The 22,057-nt window shown below is 47.4% G+C and overlaps 1 protein-coding gene across 8 annotated transcripts in view; it reads left to right on the top strand.

Annotated features, from left to right (window-relative positions):
• The window catches only part of SLC8A3 (solute carrier family 8 member A3), a 122,542-nt gene that overhangs the window by 74,894 nt on the left and 25,591 nt on the right, over positions 1 to 22,057 (top strand). For 5 of the 8 annotated variants that reach the window (XM_065839795.2, XM_071809282.1, XM_065839793.2 and 2 more), the window contains one exon: positions 20,984 to 21,090. The exons of the other annotated variants lie outside the window; for them this stretch is intronic. In XM_065839795.2, the coding sequence (XP_065695867.1) occupies positions 20,984 to 21,090 (107 nt within the window). The remainder of the gene's footprint in view (positions 1 to 20,983; positions 21,091 to 22,057) is intronic. 8 annotated transcript variants of the gene reach the window in all.

A 22,057-nucleotide genomic window follows, 5' to 3' on the forward strand; every position in this document is an offset into this window, starting at 1 on the left:
ACAAAATAACAAAAAAAAATTACTTTCCATATACTTCTTTCTATCTTTGGGTGTAATCTTGTCTTACGAGCTCTTAAAAATCAAGCCAAATACAAGGCAAAGCTTGACTCCTCCTTGCCCACGCATTACTGGTGTTTGAAGAGCAGTATAGTAGTAGAGATGCATTTGCAAGTGGTTCAAAACCATAGCATGTTCTCCAGGCATTGGGCTGAGTGCTCTCTCTGGGCTCCCAAGAAGAAGCAAACTGCCAAGTCCTTACTTGGTAAGTTTAAAGACATGCCTGTTCAGTAAGTTCAGCTCTAACTCTGGTGGTCCTGGCTACATCAGGTTTCTGTGCGGGAGCCAGCATGGGCCTGCTCAGGGGGGTTCATTCCTGATGGGCTGATGCAGCTATGGGGAGCTACGCGTGCTTCTGCTTAATGGGGTAGGAGTTTCAGCCACTGAAATCTTTCTGGACAATTTGGTTGGAGGCATTCGGACCCTGGCAGCGTTCAGGCATTGTTTTCCATCCCTAGCTGCCATCTACTGCCCCCTCTATCTTGGGGACGGTCTTATGCCCACATGGGAGCCACGGGAGCTCTGTGGTGCCTGTGGGGTGTTGCATGGGGGAGCCATAGCTCCTGGCTTAGTTCTTCCCTTGGTTCCCATCTTTTTGGCATGCTGCAAGGGTAAATGCATGAAAGTGTGCAAGAGATTAGGATGTTAAGGGTCCTGTAAGAGACCAGATTGCTTGAAAGGGCTGTGGCCTTCCTATTCACAGCAAGCCTGTGAGCTCTGCCAGCAAGCCTCATAATTGATAACAAGCAGAGGTCTCAGGGTGTGTGGCTGGGTTTTATCATTCTTGACAGATCTGCTGACATTTTCATTTTTGAGAGCTGGGCACGCAGCAGGGCTCCTGAGTGGACTAAGGAGGCGAGCTGACCCTAGTCGTTGTTTGGGTTATGTGCCATGTGTCCCTGCCTCAGTGTCATCCTGTGGGACACACTCCTGCCAGCCAGAGAGAGAAAGCCCATGACAGCTGAGCTAGTCCCCTCTTGACAGCTTCGTCCTCTTTACAGGCAGCTCCCTGCCTGCCTCTGTGCTGTGGGCTAGTCCCTCGTTGGTCCTCCTGGGGATCCAGAGAGCCTTGCACAGGAACTGCTGGGAGCAGAGCTGGGAAGGCTGAGAAAGGAAGGAAAATAGGGCTAGTGTCCACGAAGACTTCCCCGCTAAGAGAATCCCTAAGGAAAAATCCTGGAAAGGGAGAGAACACAAAAAAAGTGTTGAGGATGTCTGAGGCCAGGTGGCTGCGCTGCCTGGTGAGGTGGAAACCTGCCAGAGTTCTCTGCCTCACTGTGAGGTGTGAAAACAACCCACGTGCAAAGCCTGTGAGAGTTGCTTTGGTGCCAAAAAAGGCGTTATCTTATTTTATACATGTAGTAAAGCAAAATTTACAGTCTGTCTGGGGATGACAGTGCTCAGCAGCATGGCTGCAGGAGGGCAGGCAGGAGAGGTGGTGCTTTGGGATGCACCTTTGGGGCATCTTCTCTGCTCTCATTCTCCAGGATAGGGCCCAGGCCTCCGCAAGGGGACCTCTCTGGCTTATATGACTCTAGTTCCTGCAGTGTTACTGCTTGTCTCCAAACATACTGCGCTTTTGTGATGTCCTTGGTAGACTCACCTGGGCTCTTGCTCTTTTAAGAAGACCTTTGGATTTCTTACAATAAAAGCTGACACCTACCCTTGCTGTGAGACTGAGCTCAGTTTTTACAGCAGCTTTTCTCAGGCGGGCTCTCCTCAGTCCTTGTGAGGACTGAACAGATGTTCAAGAACCTTCCTAACCACCTATTATTATGAAGTTCCATGTCTTGCCATTTTCTATAAGTTAGTGTTTGTTTGACCAGGTTGTATGGTGCTGTGTAGCAAGATGGGTGATTACAGAGCAAATTATCTCTCTGTGTGCTGCCTTCCCTATAACTGGAGCTACAAATACGGTGCAACAATGATGGAATATATTGTTGCAGCAAATATTTTAGGTTGCATCTTAGGTTGTCTGAAGCCAGAGCTGTGGTGGAGAGCTGAAGTGTTTCCAGAAGCTGATGAGGATGTTGGCTTGATTGCTTTCTTACTTTTAAGTAAAAAGTTAATTAGCTATTTATGTTGTTGCAAACTGTGATGGCCTAAGGATATGAGAGTGGCATAGTCTCTGGGGAGTGAAAGTATGAGCCTCACTGATTGGTGTGGATTCTCAGGAAAAGGCAATTTGAGGCAATGCATACCTTTTTACAGGCTTAAACAGAAATCCCAGATTTGAAACTGAGTACATTTTGGGCACAAATCTCTTGTGCTCCGAAGCTTACAACGGCAATATTAGTTGAGCTAGTAAAGCATATTACCTCTCCCTAAAAACCTTGCTTCTATTTATTTATGCATTTCAGGTGTTCTATCCACCATAATATTGAAGTGTCTTGAAATATTAATGCATTCATGCTTATGATGTGCTTCAGAGGCAAAGGAGTGCTAGTTTCCATTTTACAAGCAGGGAAAGAAGTAACTTTCTTGGGGTCACAAAGGAGGACACTGGCAGAAGCAGAGCAAGGACCACATGGTGCCATCTCCAGTGTGCCAATTCCTCTGATTAGGAAATCTAGGTTAAGCTAAAGAGCTTGAAATGGAAGAAGCCTATGCTCTCACTACGTGCCATTCATGATTTAACTCCATGTTATGGGGAATGATATTGGATTGTGCTGTAATTTTAAACAAACTTGGCCTTCATCTAAGTGAAGGCGTGGACATGGCTGACTTCCCCATTCCCCACCAGTGCTGTACTCCAGCAGCCCAGGCACCTCCTTTCATCAAGAAGATGCTGCACCAGCTCTTCCCTGGCACCATCATCTGTTGTCACAGAGAAGGACATACAGAGCCTTGATGTTTGCTCAGAACATTAGTATTTCAGAACTCAGTGGGATAATGAGTTTGAGTTTTGAATTGCATTGCTGTGCAGTGCAAAATGACTGACCGGGCCTACTTCATGTCAAAAATTATTTTTAGTAGAGCTTGCAAAAGGAAAGGAGAAAAGTCTTGAGGAACTGTGACCACTGTAGTTCAGACTAGAGTTTTCTGAGAAAGCAGGTCTGTATGAGCTAACCTGTCCATCCATCACCCTTCCAAAGAGGAGATCAGAGCGAGCTCCAAAGACTGGCTTTACTGAACCAGCATGAGCCTGGTGCCACGGAGGTTGGGAGGTCCCGTCAGCCCATCTGTGTACAGCTTGTGGGAGATGGGTGATGAGGCCATAGCCAAGCAGCCTGGTGACACGAGAAGCAGGAAGGAAGGAAGGAAATGGGATACCTGAACAGACAGCATTTTCTTCCCAGCTTGATAACCACAGGTGGTGAAGACCAGGGCTGCTGTAGTGCTGGAGACATTTCTGCATTAGAACATGGTGCTGGCCAGTTTTCTGCATGGATAATGACATTTTATGTCCCTAAGTTTCCCTGGTGGCTTTGGCATCTTAATTTGTGTGTTGATTTTGGTGCAGTGTGTGGTTTAACACACACCACATTTCGTCCCAGCAGCAGGCACTTTCTATGGGGTGAAGAGATTTTCTGTTACAGTTTGTGAAATGCTTTGTGTGGTGTTTCGGTGAGCTTTTAACAGGACTTGAACCTGGTTTAGCAGGAGAGGCATAACTGATGAGAGCTAACATGTACAAAATCAGCTCATACAAGGCTCAAGTGCCTCCAAGTGATGACTTTTCAAATAACAGGAATGGCACGTTGTGGAGAAGGGTAGTGGGCAGCCTGGTCTGAATTGAAGGATGCCTGAATATGAGGAGCTGAGCTGAAAGAAGTAGTAAGCAGTGACTTTGTTTTTAGCCTTTAGATTTATGGGTTTCAAAGCAGGTGGGTGACTAGCTGGGGCACTTGATTTTAGGTATGTTTTATTTTAGAGGCACTTGATTCTAGCTAGAATTTTCAATAACAAGCTGCAGTTCTGAGAGCCTTGACTTTTATGTTCCCAGTGCCAAATACTTGGGTTTGGGGGAAGGCTGAGTATTTCCTTTTCCCATGAAATTTTTCCATACCTCAGTTGCTCATCAGTGAAATGAAGATGTTAATGTTTACCTGTATTTTTTGAATTGCTTCTATTCTTTTTGATCCTTTGATAGAAAGTGGTGTCCCAGTATAAGGTGGTATATTACCCTGTAAATCAAATAAGAAATTTCTGAAAAAAATCTTCATTTTGAAAAAATACTGTGCATTTATAATGAAAACAGGAGCTTCGATCTGTGACTCTATGAGCATTTTCAGCTGTAGTTGTCACCCTCTGAATAGCAAATTTAACCAACTAGTAAGAGTCTAGCTTTTCTGAGATACTTCCCACATCATCAACTGGGGATGGGGGGTGGGGGGCATGTTCCTGTTTCTGTCTTTCTTTTCCCCTCTGGACTGGCACAGAGGACACCATCCATGAAACATCAACCAAGGCCACTTCCTCCATGACCTTAGTTGTCCTCAGGTCTCCTGGCTCCATATCAGACAGTTCTGCCACTGTATTTTGTGAGCTCTGGCAGGAGCCCGTTTTTACTGAAAAAGGTCTTTATAGTATTGGTAGACTGAAACAGGCTCCTTGATTTATCCCTGTTTTAACATTTCTGCCTGTGGGTGATTGAGTTTAATTAAGGCTGACTAGTAAATATTTACCCTCATGACAGAAATAGGTCCAGGTTTGTCTGTTAAAAATATTACACAGCTTGCCTCTTTGGCTGCAGCTAACTGAACCAAATGCTTGGCAATTTTCTTAACGCTGATGAGGAAAAAACCTCAAACGCCACTACTGCAAGCTTTTAACTGTGCAGCTCTCCTCTGGCCAAGGAGCACCTCTCCCCTCAAGCATCCCTGTCCCCTGCATCCCTGGTTCTTGCCAAAGTGAAGCCCGTTGCCATGGAAGCCTCATTAAATCTGCATCTCGCTGGGCTTGGGCTGCAGGGGCTGTGTCTGTATTTTTAGCTGGCGGTGGTTGCATAAGGGGAGTGGGATGGGATGGGGACATGCCTTATATTTTGCCTTGATGGAGGCTTCCTGGGAACCATCGCTGTCCAAAAGATACGTCCCACTTGGGAAAGCTCTCTCGGGCTGGGCAGCAGATGAAGCTGGTTTTATGGCCAAGTAAGCTTTTGGATGGTGGCGTAGATCTGCAGAGCACCAGGAGCTGCAGAAAACGGGGGTCTCTTTAGATTAGACTGAAGATAACAAATCTCTCTTGACTTGAGTAAAACCTTAACACCTAAGGGGTAGGAAGAAACTCATCTGAGCTCAGGGCAGCACTGCACTCCTAGTCATGAATATTTTTGGGGAAAATGATGCCACATATAAGCACATAGCCCTCAAAAAGATGGAAATGGAACTAGATGGTGTCATAGATGCTCAGGGTGAATCCAATCTTGAGTGCAATCTTGCAAAAAATCAGTTTTGGAAGGACTGATTTTGAGCCCATCTCCCTGTTTGAGGAGCACGAGGCACTGCAGGATCTGAAAACCATACTTACTGTAAAATAACCCAACCAACCAAACAAAAAATCAAAACAAAACAAAAAACCCCCCTACATGTTTGCCCTTGGTCATTTCAAATCAGATTTGCTGGCAGTGGAAGACAAAAAAAGAGGAGGTTTTAGTGTGTCTCAGCACTTTTGGGATTTCTTGGCTCAAAACATGGGGCTGGGCCCTCTCCCTCTCTCTCTCAGCACTGAATCCTAGCAGTGCTAAATGCTCAGAAAAACAGATTTTATCCTGAATTACACCTAGGCAATCTTTCAGTCTTCAGTGTGTCTCACAGATGGCCAGGAGAGCCTCATTTAGCCTGTAAAACTGTTAGTGTTTGTGCTGAGGCATGAGAAGGAAAGAGTCCAGCTTGACTGTAAACTAATAACTCTTGTCTTTAATAAAAGCTGTCTCTTTCTTTGGAGACTGTGAAAATTTGATCTGGAGCAATTGGGCTAAAATTAAAATAGAGCCTAATGCTGCCATCCTGTACAGTCACACTCCATCAGAGCAGAGTCATCTGTGAAGCTCCAAGGGTTAGCAGGGGCTGTTACTATCATCGCTTTTTAAAGAGACGGCAATATCGTTAGAGGCTTTTTTTCCCCTCCTTTTTCCACAGCCACAGATCTCCAAATGTCTGTCTCTGCAGGAGACACCAACTGGTAAATAAATATTAAACAAACAAAACCCACCAAAACACTGAAAAACAAACAAAAAAAACCCAACCCCAAAACAACCAACCAACCAACAAACGAACAAACACCCTAAAACAAACAAACAAACAAACAAAACCCAACAAAACACGAAACCAACCCAGGATTATTTCTAATTTGCTGGAAATGGGATGTGACCTGGTTCTCTGCAGGCAAGTGTGCCTGACAAAGTCAGTTTTTGCAGCTGTAGGCTATCTCTGCTGTGGTCCCTGTCTGAGTCTTCCATGGGGAGTTATTTCCAGCTTCAAGGCTAGCTCTGCAGAGCCTTCTCAACATTAGGACCATGAAAAAGTCAGTGTCTGTGGTTCACAGGCTCTTCCCTGCCATTGTAGGATATACAACTCACCTTCCATCTTGCTGTAAGTGATGTTTTGCCCAGGCAGCCTCCTTTCTTCTAGCCCAGTGTCATGATTTTGAGTCTTGCACATCTTGAGTTGAAGTGGGCTGCTAGACTACTTCAGAAACCCCTAAATGTCGTCTTCTGGCTCTTTCTCAGGCCCTGACTTGGAATTCAAAGACTCAAGCTGGGATGAGCTCCCTGCTTGGTGGCACCCACCCACCCACCCAGGAGGGCACGTGTGGGGCAGGGACCTGGCAGCCTCAGGGCAGTTCTTGCTGTGCTTTTGCAGCCTCTCTGCACCAGCAATGCTGCTGCAAATGGGTCAGGAAACAGAAATAGGCTGCTGTGGTGGGGCAGGGAGCCAGCTCTGCACTGCTCCATCAGCAGCCCCAGCTGCGGGGGGTTTTGCTGGCAGCAGGGAGCGACCTGGACAGGCAAGGGGTGGTCTTGCTTGTGTATTTCATTCCAAACCACTCCAGCTGATTGCTGTCTATGAAGCTGAGCAAGTCTGTGATATCCTTCTCTTTGCTTCTGGAGAGCAAAGATAAGTGCAGCCTACCCATGGGCATGAAACCAGGAGATAACCTCAGACCAACAAGGTGCATGTTCAGATTCAGTTTGTGGGTGATCAGCATCAGTTTGAGGGGCTTTTAGCATTTAGAGAGAGTTTATTTCTCAACATACGTTTTACTCTAGTACCTTTCTGGGTTGGCTGGGGAAGTGGAGGTGGAGGGAGTGTGAGGGCAAGGAGCAGAATTAGGGACAGCATCTGAAAAATAGAATAAGCCACTGATAAACACAGACAGACACCTGGTAAACAGACAGACAGAGCAGAAGGCTTCCACTCCTGACAGTCTCCCTGGAGTATAGCAGTTTCCTTGCAAGAGTGCTGACACTCACTGCAGGGCACATGTGAAGTGAGCTAGAAGAAAGTGGAGGCTAGAGCAGGGAGTGGGTAGAGAGTGATGCTCAGGCACCAATGGAATTACAACCCAGTTATGTTCTGGCTGGGCAGAGAGCTGGGATGGGACCTCCTTTCAGGAAAAATCAAAATCAGCTCCAAAAATTCAAGCACATCTTTTCCTTTTTCTTCAGAAGCTGTTTATCTTGGGATTTCAAATCTTAAAAAGTCTTCTAGGTCCTGTAATGGGAAAGACTCTAGATGGGTCAGGGAGTTACATTTTTAAGGTGAAAGGGCTATAAGGGCAAAGAGGGAGCTCATCAGACAACAGCCCTTCTTCTGAAAACACAACAGATTCATTGTGGAGGTCTGCATGAGGTTTTAGCCTTCAGAGCTTCTGCTAAGAGCAGTTGTGTCTTGTTACTAAACACCCAGGGCATGTCTGTTGATGCTGGAGTGAAGGGTGCTGCACCCACCACCAAGCTGGGTGGAAGTCCAAGGCTGGGACAGTTGTTATTTTTTGTTATCAGGTTCTAACCAGATGGAGAGAAGCATGTGAGACCAACGTGCAAATACAAACTTCAGTGAGAAATTCCTAGGATTTTTATGCCAAAGTGCATCAGGAGCATGGCTGAGATTTGTCAGGTCAAGTCAAGCAGTTGTTCAGTGATGCCACCAAAAATTGGAAGGGAGAAGACAGAGCATTCAAGGTGTTGAGGAAGTTGCAATAAGAGGGCTTATACAGCAAGAAGAGGAACAAGATTTGAGGAGCATGTTGGGGATAAGGGTAGGGCCAGATCTTAGGACAGGCAAAGGGCATTGGAGCTAACTCCTGCCACGAGGCAGGGAGTGCAGTAGGAGACTCCTGCCTGTCAGCCAGGGACCCCTGGGAGAGTTTAAGCCATCTCTGATGTGGACTGGTCAGCAACCTTTTCCAAAAACACTTCCCACAAAGCTGGATCCACATGTGAAGGCTGAGATGGGACTGTTAAGGTGCAATTTAAAGCAGTGAGATGGTAGAGGATGATTTTGAATAAAGGAAACCTGCTTGGGCAAGTGAGGACTGTGCAGGCTGTGGTGTGTTGGATCTGTTTGATGTGGCCATGCCAGCACGCAGCACTTGTTGCCTTCTCTGGCTGAGCTGGGCTGTCCTGCGAGGGCATTGGCTGTGGGGAGGCAGGGGTGTTCTGGCAGCCCCTCTGAGTTGAAGCGGGATCATCCACAAAATCAAGGAAGGCTCAAAGATTGCCCTGCTCCTACATTTAACGCTCCTGAAACACTCTTCTTAGCTGCAAAGCTGACCGATGGCATTATTTTTGTTCAGTTTATGAACAAGGAGGTGCCTTTTTTGTGGTCTGAAGTTCTGGATTCTAGAAGCACAAGCCCAGCAGGGCGGGCCTCCTCCTGGGGAGCCTGCAGCTCCTCCTGAGGCCTTCGCTCATGGAAGCTGACGAGTAGTCCTGTTTGGTTTTTTCCAGATAGTTTTAATAGCTAAGAAATAGAAGGAAAACCATCCCAAATAAATGAAATGGTGTAAGTGAGTATCCTCAGCCCTATTTTCAGTGCTACAGAAGAGAAGAAACAGTGAACCTGGTCAAATGCATCAGGCCTTGGATAAAGTTGCAACGTCTTGGCTCTGTGTGAATGGTTGGATATGCAACTTCCACGTTGCTGTGGCAAGTCAGTGTGCTGTCCCTTATCTTGGTCACAAGAAGGCTGTGACCAGAGCCAAAGCACCCTGGTGCTGGCTCCAGGTCCTTTTGTTCATATATAATAATTGTATTTGCGGCATGCAGAGCGGGCTCGTTTCAGGCTGGCAGCTGCAGTGCGTTGTTTGCAGCTCATTAATTTCCTACAGATTGCTGCCTTGCTGCTCCGCTGAATCCAGCACAACTGCGATGGCCGGGCTGAACACTGCCATGCTGAGCTGAACATGCCGTCTGTGCCTGGGTGGGGGAAGAGCAGGACAAGGAGGGGAAAGGGGCACTCCTGAGGCTGATGTGTGGAGAGGTTTGCAATGAGAAAGTTTGCTTCACTCCCTGCTGCTTTTTATGTGCTTTGAAAATTGAAATCTGGGGATGCTCTTAGGGGCATGAGCCAGGAAGGGGGTCTAGGCAGCTGTGGGTGGTTGAGATATGCCGGGTCCCATGCTGGGAAGTGGAGGGACTATTCTGACTTTTCTTGGAATGCCAAATTTCATTGTGAGTGCATTAAGTGTAGGACAGCAAGTCTTGGGAGCAGCCATGTTAAGAGCCCTTGGTCTCCACCTATGTTGGCTGCTCTGGAAAGAGCAGTGCTGTGGACAGTAGGCGCAAATCTCTGCTGGCAGGTGCACATCTGGGCTGTGCCTGCAGCTGATGCCAGCCCAGGGGATATGGATGTGTCACAGGGGAGACGAAGGGTCTCTAATCCCTGCTGGCAGTGACCACCATAACTCCCATCACAGCCTGGCTCCCGTGGCAGGTAGGATCAGCAAGCTGAGGTCTCCGTGACCATCAGCCTCCCCTCCTGTGCTGGGTGGCTTGTCGCCAAAGTGCCAGCGTGTCACTGCCCACCCTCCTGAGGAGCCTTGAGCATCTCTGTCCCCAGCTGTGGCCCCCTGTTGGAGACAAAGGCACCCCAGCTATGCCAGGATCCAACTGGGCAGAGGGTTGATATGAGTTTTTGAAGCAGCACAGCAACAGTAGGACTTGAGCGGAGCTCCCAGAGGACTGGTTTTGGCACTTAGGCAGCAGTGGCTAGTGTGTCTCTGCTGGGATGCAATGTGGCAGTGCAGGTTTGGTTGGGGGCACCCCATATCAGATGTTGCAAATCCGTTGGGAGTTCAGAGAACTTAATTTTGAGGAGAGATCAAAGAAGTTGCATAGAGCTCAGCTGAGCTACAGCCAGCAGCGGGTGGCATGCAGTTCTCCAGAGCTACGCCCAGAGAGAAGGACGTATGTGGTTGTCCTCAGGATGTCTGGGGGTGGATGACTGGGGGGTGCAAGTGGTTATCAGCACTCACAGAGTGATGAGCTGAGGCAGGGATCAGTACTCAGTGCACGCCCCGGGGCAGCAAGCTCAAGTCTATGGGGCTATCTTCCAGAGGAGCAGTGCCTGAAGGCCAGCAGCTTGAGTCTGTTCAAACCTGCCGTGACAAAGCACTGAGGGATGTGTGCCAGGGCCACGCCATTGGGCAGTGCTGGGGACTCATTTCAGCCAACAACCTTTGGCAATATTTGCCCTACAAGGAATTTAAAGCCTTCCTGAGCTAGTGAGGGGTTGTTTTGAATCTAGCACTTCTTATTCCTCAACTTCCTCTCCCCCTCACTCCCCACCTTCGCATTCTTACCAGCATCTCCATGGCAACCTTATTGCTGAAGAATAGAGAGGACATCTAAATATAGCTTCGAAATCTCCATGCCTTCAGCAAAATCTCTAAAACCAGGAGCAATGGCTTGAAGCACTGGGCTGCTAATACCAGCCAGTGAAGACAGTCTTGCAGGTGGGATTTGGGAGCACTGTGGTGGGACAGGGGTCACTTCCAGCTGAATGCCAGTTTCATGTTTGCTTAGGACATCTCAAGAGGCTTTGAGGTAGTCCAGCCTACCCTCTTCTGTCCAGAGCACTCCCACTCCTGCTCCCTGTCAGGTTTTGGAGCCATCATTGATTTGGCCATTGACATCCATGACGAGTTTTGACATCATAGCCTTTCATAGCGGTGCGTTAGACCAAGCTGGAAGCAGGAAAATTCAAAGACCTTTAGTAAGGAATAAAGTATCTTCTTTCCTTCTTTCTCCACCCTCTATTTTTTCTTAAATTTTGTACTACGTGACCACGATGGCTGAGGTTTTGTTCCTTTTACTATTCCTTTCTGAGAGGAAAAGGGTGCAGTATCTTCTCAGCAAAGCTGCTCTCCTGGGAACCTGCCCAAGAGAAATGTTCATACCCAGGGCTGTGGCACTGCTTTGCACCTACACCAGTCTGATACCCACCAGAACTGGCTGGTTTCATGGGCTGCCAAGCTGAATTATGACTTTAACAAGACGAGTGTTTATTGTACAGACCTCAACAAATAGTTCCACAGGCTGTCAGGACTTTGTCTGCTCTCTCCTGGCCCCAAAGCATCAAGTCTTGAAGGGTCAGCAAGAAGAAGCTGACCTGCAGCAGGCCAGGCAAGGGCCTACTTGCATCTGCACATACAACTTCAGTATTTAGGGCCAACAGTCTGGAAGGTGATGCACAGATCAGTCTAGATTTCTTCTTTTTTTTTTTTTTTTTTTTAATTTTAAAGAGGATCTTCAACAAAGATTATTGCTGAACCTGAAAATGTTTAACAGTAAAAAAAAATTAGCTTTATTAAACTGAATAAAGAAAAAACTGTGGAGCTGGGCTATTATGCTTGTACAACTTAAATATCTCAACTCAGCTGATGAGCAGCATGGACTTAGCTGAGGGAAGGCAGGTTTAACAAACCGTGTTCTTTGCAGAAATTCTTAAAACCAAATTGTGGCATCTTTCCTTGAGGAACTCTGGTTTAGAGCATTTTATCATGTTTGAACAAAGTGAAATACAGAGTGCTTTGGAAATCTGCTTGTCCGGCATATCTGACTGCATTAAGGAAGCTCCCTAAGCATTTTTGGTGCTTCCTTATTGTGGCTTTTCCAGCTCTGTAGGGCTTCCAAGTTGAGTGTCAGACATTTGCCATCTCTTGATTTGCCCTGAATAACATACCATGTACTGAAGGAATTTTTTGCAAGGCATCACGGTGCTTAATGGGCTCATCTGCCTGCAACTTAGTAGCTATGATTTGTTGTTGTGGGTATCATAGTTTGCACCAGTACAAAGTTGGTGTGAAATGCTGCCGTGTGAAGTTGACAGCATTTCAGGTCTCTTTGCAGGGTGTCATGGCAGTGGAAAGTGAGGGTCGTGCTGCTGTGTCAGGAAACAAATACAAATTGAAAAGCGAGACTGACCACAAGCACAAAGTAACCTCTTTCGTTTTTTGCCGTCCAGGATGGAGGAAGTATAACAGGCTTTTTTTTTTTTTTTTTAACCAGCTATCCCTATAGATGTTTCACTGGTAACACTTTGAAGTTTTCTAATACAAGTCTTTAAAAAATAAGGCTTTAGTCTTGGCTATGTCCCTCTAATTATCGTGTGTCAGCCACTGAGGCATTTGCAATAGTTCTAATTGAAACATGAGCCAATTTACTAATTAGCCAAGATTACATGGGGAATAGACAATGGGAAAATGCCTGTATGTGTCAATATTTTCTCCTCTATCCCTTACAAAGACCTGGTGTGACGTGACCAAGCTCCATGGCCAACAGCCAGCCAGGCAGAGCCTCTGAGCTCCTGACAGTTCCAAGCAGAGTCCCATGCAGTCCAGGGGAGATGGGCATGGAGGGGCAAGCAGGGTTTTGGACTGGGCTCCTGGTCTCTGCCTCAGGGTACAGCCACTTCTTACATAGCATCTTCCTCAGCAGACCTTTCCCCCTTCTCTGTGACCTGCTCTAGGGGATAGATGGATGTTCCTGGCCCTCGCAGGAATGGAGCAGAGGTGCCCCATGTGCTGCACGCGTGGCAGTGGTAGGGGTGTGCAGAAGAACTCTAGGTCTCCTGGACAGGACCTGACCGCTGCCTGTGTGGGATGGCGTTGCAGGGGCATGGGGAGCCCTCCTTGCTTTGTGTGCTGGAAGACAGCACCAAAGGCTTCTTCCTCCTCTCCTCCCAAGCAAGTTGTACCATGTCAGTCAGGGTAGATGTTGGGACGGACTTTCTAAGGGTGAGGAGGTGAAAAATAGGGAAAGATTGTCCAGAAAACCATCTCATGAAGCTTTCAAAACCCAGTTGAGCAACCACCTGCCTGTCAGGAACGGCTTGGTGGGACTGGCCCTGCCCAGAGTCAGGGTGATAGCTGAGTGCTGGCAGTTGCTTCCAGCCCTGTTTCTGAGGTCTTTTGGTTCCTGAATGGTTCAAAGGAACTTGAGCAAGGAAGAGGAGGTGCCCTAGAGACATGCCCAGCTCTCTTCATAAGGGAATTGAATCAGATGAAGCAGAGTAAGTTAATATTCCTGAGAATAAGTTATGCTTCTCTCTGCTCTCTTCCCTCATCCTCTTTATGGCTGCATCACTGTAACATCTTCCACATTAGGAGTCCAAAGCAAGTAGGGACTCTCCCCTAGCAAATTCCTGTGAGAAATAAAGATCACAGCCACTGCATGGATATAGAAGCTGAAGCACAGAAGTATCAAGTGGCTTGCTTGGGTGACCTCAGGCTTCCCTGGAGAACTACATAGGTCAAGTAGTGATTAGCACTGCAGAGAACCCTATTTTCATCATAAGATGATAAGTAGTTGTCATCTGGTTATCCCACAGGCCAACTTGAAGATGAAAGAGAAAAAAATCCAGTTTCTGGGGATGCTTCTGTCTATGATGCCTTATAGCCAACTAGTCTGGTAGTGAGGTGGTCCAGGCTGTTTTCCATGTGCTTGCTGCACAGAATGGGACAGCTCTTGCATAGCTGCTCTTCCACGGTCCTCATGAATGACACAGCCAGTTCTTGGAGACTAGCCCACAATGGCTAATCTCCAGCTTCTGTGCTAACACCAGTTCTTCTGTAACTCATACATCAGCAACTTGAATATCAATGATCTGTTTGAAACTCTATTCTGACAGTTCGTCTATCCTGTTGACATCTGCTTAGGTAATTGGTACCAACATCTGCTCTGACCTTAGAGGCACCTGCAGTTCTGACCTGGCTGCTAGAACAGTGACCATCACCAGTGACTGGAGCTAGATGCTTCAAAACCTGTTCCCCCTTCTGTAGTCCCTGTGGAAGCCAAAAATCTTGTTTTGTGGGCACATGATCTTAAGCCCGATGTGCATCCTGCCTATCTTTGTCATATGTTGGATAAGTCCCTAATTTACCATGATTTCTTGTTGAAATTAAGTCCTCTTCTCATCTCCTTTGTGACTTTAGTAAATCTGCTTTGGGATCTAATGATTCTCCCCCTTAGACACCTCTCATCCTTGTATGTGCTATGTGACAGCATAATCCTTTGCTTTGAAGTCACACATCTTGTCCCACCTTGGGTTACTTGATGCACAACTCCATGGGACGACGTGCATGACATCAGGACTTATCTTACTGGCTTCTTCACTTTGTCTGCCAGTGTTGTCACATTGGTCTGTTAAATACCTGCTTCTCAGTGAGCCAGGGAAGACACATACCTGTTATGCATAGCCTTATTTAATCCCCTCTGGTTTGCCTCAAATTTTGACATTTTACCTAGTCATCATTTCTGCAGTAGACCTTCTCAACAAGATCTTCTGGCAGAAAAAACAGGTCCTATCTGTAATTTCATGTAGAAAACTCAGACCAGTGTCAGCAGTCATGTGCAGAGCTCTGGGGAAGAGTCAGATTGGCACCATACACTTCGACCTTCTTGCTGCATTGACTTGCACCCACAGCAAGTCACATGAGGATTTAGGTGTATCAAGATGTTTCAAGAACGCTGCGGCTTGACCCAAGGTGAATGCACTAACGATTCTCATTAATGAGTTACTAAAGACCTCCTGGTACTTCTCACTGTCTCAAAGATGTTTACATTTCTGTCCTGACTGCTTTCCATCCTGGCTAACAGGTTCCCACTGGGGACTATAAATCCTGTTATTGTACAGCCCTGCTTGTTTCAATGGTATACACTATGTGACGTTTCCTGACTTACACTGGTTTTAGAGCTGAGCCTTATTTCACATTCCAAAGTCACGCAGACACATCCTCTTAACCTTCTCAGCAATAATTCCTGCAAATGAGAGTCTCCACACAGAGAAATACTCAATATTTTCCAGCACATTAATCAAATAAGCATCCAGTTGTTGCCTTATGTGTTGGAAGCGGACATGTTGTCAAATAAAATGATTTTATAGATTATCCTCTACTTCACAGATGGGGAATTTAGCAACATCATGTGTACAAAGTCCTTTAGGAGATCAATGTCTATTCATTTCATCTTTCTTCTGTTGCTTACTCAGAGAAATCTCATACTTAATGTTGCTCCCCAGAGGAGCCTTCCCATTCCTAACTTTTAAAACCAATGGTTGTTTTTAAGCACATATTAAAAGGAGAGCCTAGACTGCCATCATCTGAGGGCCATTGGTGGCAGCTTGCAATGACTCAAGAGAAAAAGTGGATAGTGAGCAGCTATGCAGACTTCTGTATGGCCAGGTGATCCCCAGATATGCCACAGCTCTCAGCTTGTCCTGCTGTATCACAGCCCAAACTGAAAGCATCACTCAGTCTGCTGAAGACAGCACAGAGGCCTGGATTAAAGAGCTCTTCCTACCAATGCACGCGTGCTTGGGTTGAGATTGGACTATGCCATGGCTTGATGCTGGCAGCACGGCTTTAGGGCTTGCAGAGTGGTTCTTTGCTGCTAGCTCCCAGTGGTGTTTAATGAAGGCAGTTGCTTGCCAGGAGAGGCTTTTGGATGGCCTCTGTTGTTCTCTGGTTTTGAGCTGTCTTAAGGTATGTCTTGGCCATGAGGAAGCTGTCAGAGACAAAGGGGAAGGCTGAAAATGTCCTCCTTGCCCCATGCAGAGTGACCAGAGGCTGGGTAATGAAAGCTACTCGGCTGAGCAAGGTGGGCTTCAGATCCCTCACTTCCCATCGCAGTGAATGTGCCTGTCAGGGCTGCTACATCCCTAGCCCCGCTTGTGCCTGCCTCTGCCTCCATTAATTTCGAGAAGCTGTCAGGATGTTCTTGCAGCAAAATGTTCCTGATCTTCCTGCTCCCACACACTCTCTGCCTCTCAGTGTCCTCCTGTCACATCTCTCGCATTAACGTGATGTCTTCCCAGGGTGGTGTTATGCTCCAGCCCTTCTCCCCATCCATCTCCTCTGCTCTCCATGCCTTCCCAGGAGGTAGCTCTCAGTGTGGCTGCAGGTGAGAGATGAGATTGCACAGGAGCAATCTGTGCTTTGGCCTCTAGATGATTTATGACAGCTCAGGACACAGCTGTAGTTATGGTTGCTTTCATAGCCCTGGAGAGTAGCGAGTTGCTCGCAGTGGGTAGGGATGCTGCAGAGCCTGGGAAAGGGCAGCCCCACCAGCTGCTGTGGGCTGGGAGGGGTGGCTTGACAGGCCACTGACAGCGTCCTCTGTCAGCACTGACCTTTCCGTGGTGACAGTCACTGGAGCAGCCATCTAGCTGAGAGAAGAGCATTTCCCTGCAAGGGAGCAAGCCCAGTCCTGTGCCCCGATCATCGATCATTGCAGGCTGCAGAGCGACCCAGGAGCAGAGATGCTTCTCCTCCCTCTGCCACAAAATCCCAGTGAAAGGTTAACCACTCCTCATTATCTGGCACTGGGTCTGTGAGCCCTCGCCCACCTCCTGCTGTTGCTGCACAGTCCTGCAAACTTCTGCCATGCTCCTTTCCTCCTTGCACAGGGAAGGCTGGCAGCACCCTGGCTCTGGAGCAGGAGTGGGCAGCAGCTGCGGTTTGGCTGGAGCCCCCCATCCCACTCCGCCTGACCGTGGGTGGTGCTGTGGTCCCCACTCCACACAGTCCTCACCTCTGGGCTCCTGTGCTGGGTCCCCAGAGCTTTCATGGGGGGCCTGCTGAGCACTCACCACCTCGCAGCAAAGCTGGAGAGGTCGGGCACCTCCTCCTCCTCTTTTGAGATTGAGTCAGGTCAGGTGAGGGGTGCAGGGTGCTGCCCGTGTCTGTACAAGGCACCTGCAGCTTTGGTCTGTGGAAGTTCTGCCTCTCACCTGTTGTTTCAGAGCCAGGTAAAAGGTCTTTTTTTTTTTTCCCTATGGCTCATAGTGAAAAAGGAAACCAGGAATTGGTCACCAAGTTCAGACACTCTTTTTTGAAAAGCCGCCTGAGGCTTTACTGTGTGATAATGGTTCAGTTTGCAGCAGAGCTGAACTGGTCTAGGAGTCCAGAGGGTTTGCTCTCTCACTTTCCTGTCCCCAGGTGAGTTGCTTTGCAAAGCCAGCATTTTATCGTGCATCCTCCCTATGGATCCCCACCACATCGTCTTCCTCTTTCTTTACCTTTTTTTTTTTTTAAATAATATTGAAGAGGCAGTACTCCAAGGAAATCTCACTGCTGTGGCACTACTTAGTAGGCTGTATAGAGCTCTCTGTATTTAACAAAATGTGCATGCAGTGAGTCATTATTCCTTGACTACACAGCTCTGAGTATTCATTGCACAGATGAGGGGCTCATGTGAAATCAGGCTTTCCATACACACAGCACATGGCTGGGGAGATCATCTGCTGGGCACGTGTCCTCATTAAATGAGGTTGCACACACCACTCATGGAGATGGGAGAGCCACCTCATTAAAAAAAAATAAAATAAAAGAAAGAACGGGAAAGAAAGAATGGGAAAGAGAGAGAGAAATAAAGAGAGAAAGAGAGGGAGAAAAGAAAGAGAAAGAAAAGAAAGAAAGAAAGAAAGAGAGAGAGAGAAAGAAAGAAAGAAAGAAGGGAGGGAGGAAGGGAGAAAGAGAGAAAGAGAGAGAAAGAGAGAAAGAGAAAGAAAGATAGAAAGAGAGAAAGAGAGAAAGAGAGAAAGAGAGAAAGAAAGAAAGAAACAAAGAAAGAAAGAAAGAGAGAGAAAGAAAGAAAGAAAGAAAGAAAGAAAGAAGGGAGGGAGGAAGGGAGAAAGAGAGAGAGAAAGAGAGAGAAAGAGAGAAAGAGAAAGAAAGAGAGAAAGAGAGAAAGAGAGAAAGAAAGAAAGAAAGAGAGAGAGAAAGAAAGAAAGAAAGAAGGGAGGGAGGAAGGGAGAAAGAGAGAGAGAAAGAGAGAGAAAGAGAGAAAGAGAAAGAAAGAGAGAAAGAGAGAAAGAGAGAGAGAAAGAGAGAAAGAGAGAAAGAGAGAAAGAGAGAAAGAGAGAAAGAAAGAAAGAAAGAAAGAAAGAAAGAAAGAAAGAAAGAAAGAAAGAAAGAAAGAAAGAAAGAAAGAAAGAAAGAAAGAAAGAAAGGAAGGTTGCTGTATGAAAGCAAACTCACATGGTGTGCATGCATAATATTCATTGCTTAAAGGCTTAGAATAGCTTTGTCGTGATACCTAAGCTGGCCCCTGGAAACAAGGTCTGTGGGCTTTTTGCAAATTTTTGCAGACAGGCAATACTGAGTAATTGGAGCTCCCAGAATGGAAAAAGCATAAGCAATAGTAATTATGAATAGGATTTTAAAAAGCAACCCACGTTCAGGAAGTACTGGCTGCTTTTGAAAATCCCACCTTGTGTTTTGTAGTATATGAGCAACGAAAGTTCAGAGCTATGAGTCAGCTTTAGGTTTAACTCAGCAAATTGAACAAGCTTTGCAAAGTACCAGGGGCCCAGACAACATCTTGTTTTAAAGCCAAATTCAGTCAACCTCTCCAAAAAAAATGCAACAAAATCATTGTGATGAAGTCTTAGTCAAGCACCAACATTTACACCAGAGACATATCATTTAAAATCCTATGTCCTTCAGGTTGGATTAGTGGAGGTTGAAGAGGTCTGGAGAAGGCAAAGAAGGCTTGCTGGCATTAGTGCAGGTTGTGGGTACTGTCAAAAATAAAGCTGATTTATCTTAGAAACAAGAATTAGAGGTGATTTGCCTTGCATATTCCTGCACTGATGGTTGTCCAGACTCTTCTCCCTATCCCATATGCCATCATTCGAAAGACAGGGTTTGGGACCAGACCAAAACCAAGAGCCAGCACAAGGAATGGGATTTCTGTAATCAGAGTACAGGAGCAGTTGTGACTTGAGAGTCAAACTGGAGGAGGGCTGGATAATTTTGTGGTCATTGGTGGTATCAGTAGGAATGCAAGCTACAGCAATGACAATTAATCAACCCTCCTATCACCATTGTTAAATGGTGATTTTCAGGGGGCTGCTCACAGTAGCAGCATCGCAGGATGGGGATCATAGCACCCCCAGGATGCAGGGATGGACTTCTCATTCTTTGAAGTGCTGTGTGATCAAAGATACTGGGTATATTTAATGCTAAGGGCTACTGGCTGAGGCACGTAGGATCTGAAGCTTGAGGCCATTTTTCCAGACTGTATGATTGCCAGTCCTGCTCTTCTCTTCCTTTCCATCCCCATCCAAGACCAGTAGTGTACAAAATGCACCAGGGACTGATCTGAACACTGAGGATGGGCAGGAAGCGAGGGCAGGTCGTAGCTGCAGGGCCATGTGTGGGTACGGAGCTGTGGGAAGGGGGGTCATTCACCGGCAGGAGGGGCACTGGCCTGGTGGCTCTGAGGGACAGTTGTTTTTAGGTGGAAGTGACTTTTTGTTTAAAAAATGCAGTTCCAGGTTGGGTTTGGGCCCAGCTGGAAGTTCAGGAGTCCTGAGATGATGGCAGGCACATACTGATTTACAGTGGTTGCATTTATACAAGTATGTAATTGTATGTGCCTATCAATGCACACGCAGACAATGTTGCATGTAGGAGAGTATGAGATCAGCCTGGGATAAAAGCACCAATCCCTTCTGTCACGAGTGAGCGATGGGACTGCATGAAGCCTTGCAGCCACCAGAAAAGTGGGGGCGGGGGGCACAGGGGTCCTTTTCAGCCCCTGACGGTGCAGCTCTGGCTGGAAGGAGGCAGCAGGCTGGCATTGCCTTCAGTTCATTTCCCTTGCTCTATTTGCATGTGAAAGCTGAGGGATGGTGACCTCTTCGTAAGGTGGGTATTTGCTGTGAAAGAAACCATGGTACGGTGAGCTCAGCAATTCTTCTCCTGCAAAATACTCCAAGAACTCCTAATAAATTTGCCTAAGGAGAGATGTAGGATGTAGGATCGGCTCCCTGGCAGCTGATGAACCCGCATCACCTGGAGTTCCCTCTGACGTGGGAACTGCAGTCTCCTCATGGCCTGTGTGGCTGGTGGGTGCCTGCCTGGTAGGCGCGTGTTGGCAGCAGGGGTGCAGCAGCAGGGATGCAGCAGCAGGGATGCAGCAGCAAGGGTGCAGCAGCAGGGATGCAGCAGCAGGGGTGCAGCAGCAGGGATGCAGCAGCAGGGATGCAGCAGCAAGGGTGCAGCAGCAGGGATGCAGCAGGGATGCAGCAGCAGGGTGCCTGCAGGATGTGTGCGTGCTTGTGCATCTGCTTTTGCACATATGTGTGTGTGTGTGTGTGCAGTGGGTAGCAGGGTGAGGGATGTCTACTTCTCTGCTGGCCAGGAGACCTCCTTGCCCGCATGCTGAGCCCTGAGCTGCCATGCTGGCAGCTCCTGAGCCCCTCACTGGTTTGCCAGGGGATCAGAGCTATTTCTGTCTAACTTGGATTTTCACAGCATGGCCTGCCATCATGCCTTTGGGCTAAACAGAAAATTGGGCAGTGTCACTTGCAGGAGTGGGGCTTTCACCTTTCTCAAGGGCCATGTTGAGATTTTTCAGTGGGTGAGAAAACTTTGACTCTCTAACATCCCCATTCAACTCTTTATTTTCCTCCACTGTTGCTTCTCTGTTCCCTTCTCCACTTTATGACACTTACTGTTTTTCCATCCACAGCAAAACAGTTCACATCAAGGTAATTGATGATGAGGAGTATGAAAAAAACAAGAATTTCTTCATTGAGCTGATGAGCCCCCGGATGGTGGATATGAGTTTACAGAAAGGTGTAGTACTGGCCCTCCAGACTAACATTAATGTTCTTGTTTCCTCTTCTCTTCCATCTCCTTCCTCCTCTTCTCCTCTTCTTCCTCTGTCTATCTCCACCTGCTCTGCCCTAAATGCTGCTGTGCACACACACCGTGTCACATGGTACCTGTGGGGGGAGTGATGCTGGGGCCAGGGAGAGGTAAAGTGGTGAGGGGGTCAGAGGGAGAAGGATGGAGAGCAGTCCTGCTTGTCTGTATTTCTGCAGCAGCTTGAAAGGGATCACCTGCCGTCCCCCACTGGAGGGCCCAAGCAAATTTTGCAGCATCAGCAGGAAGATGCTGGCTGAAAAACATCCAGCATCTCAGGAGATCATTGCCTGGCCCTGGTCCTATGGGATGTCCTGGTCAGACCTGTGTTAGATAAAGACAGGAATCAAGGCAGCAGGGAGAAGGGGTAAGCCCCACTCCAGTACCCAGGGTATTTCCATTCAAGCCTCGGAGGCATTTTAGTCCCATTGTGTTGCCCATGAGGTCCCACCAAAACTGTCTACTCCCAAGGAAAGCTGTGTCCTTGCTCAGGGAAGAGGTGAGGGGGAAGAAGCAGGTGCTATTGAGGAGAAAAAGCAATAAAACATGCCATTTTAAAAATGGAAATTAGAAATATCAGTCTCCTTCACAGCTAATAGCGCTGTAGCCTGCCAGCAGAGACCCACCTCACCCCACTGGGGAACCGTGTCTGTGAGTGCCCATCTTTCTCTCTTCTCCGAAAGCTCCCAGCCCAGACTCCCTGCAGAGTTATTATTAAATGTGAGAGTAGCAGAAGGAATTGATCTTCCAGTTAAAATGCAGCGGGTACCTCAGGGTGGTCCCTGGTGTTTTCCAGGCCGCTAATACCTTTCCATTACCATGTGACACTGAAAAAAATGTGCTGCAGAAGTCACCTCCCTCTAACCATCAGCAAGGTCTGTTCCCCCCCAACCCCATG

Source organism: Patagioenas fasciata, chromosome 5, assembly GCF_037038585.1.
Source record: "Patagioenas fasciata isolate bPatFas1 chromosome 5, bPatFas1.hap1, whole genome shotgun sequence".
Taxonomy (NCBI): domain Eukaryota; kingdom Metazoa; phylum Chordata; class Aves; order Columbiformes; family Columbidae; genus Patagioenas; species Patagioenas fasciata.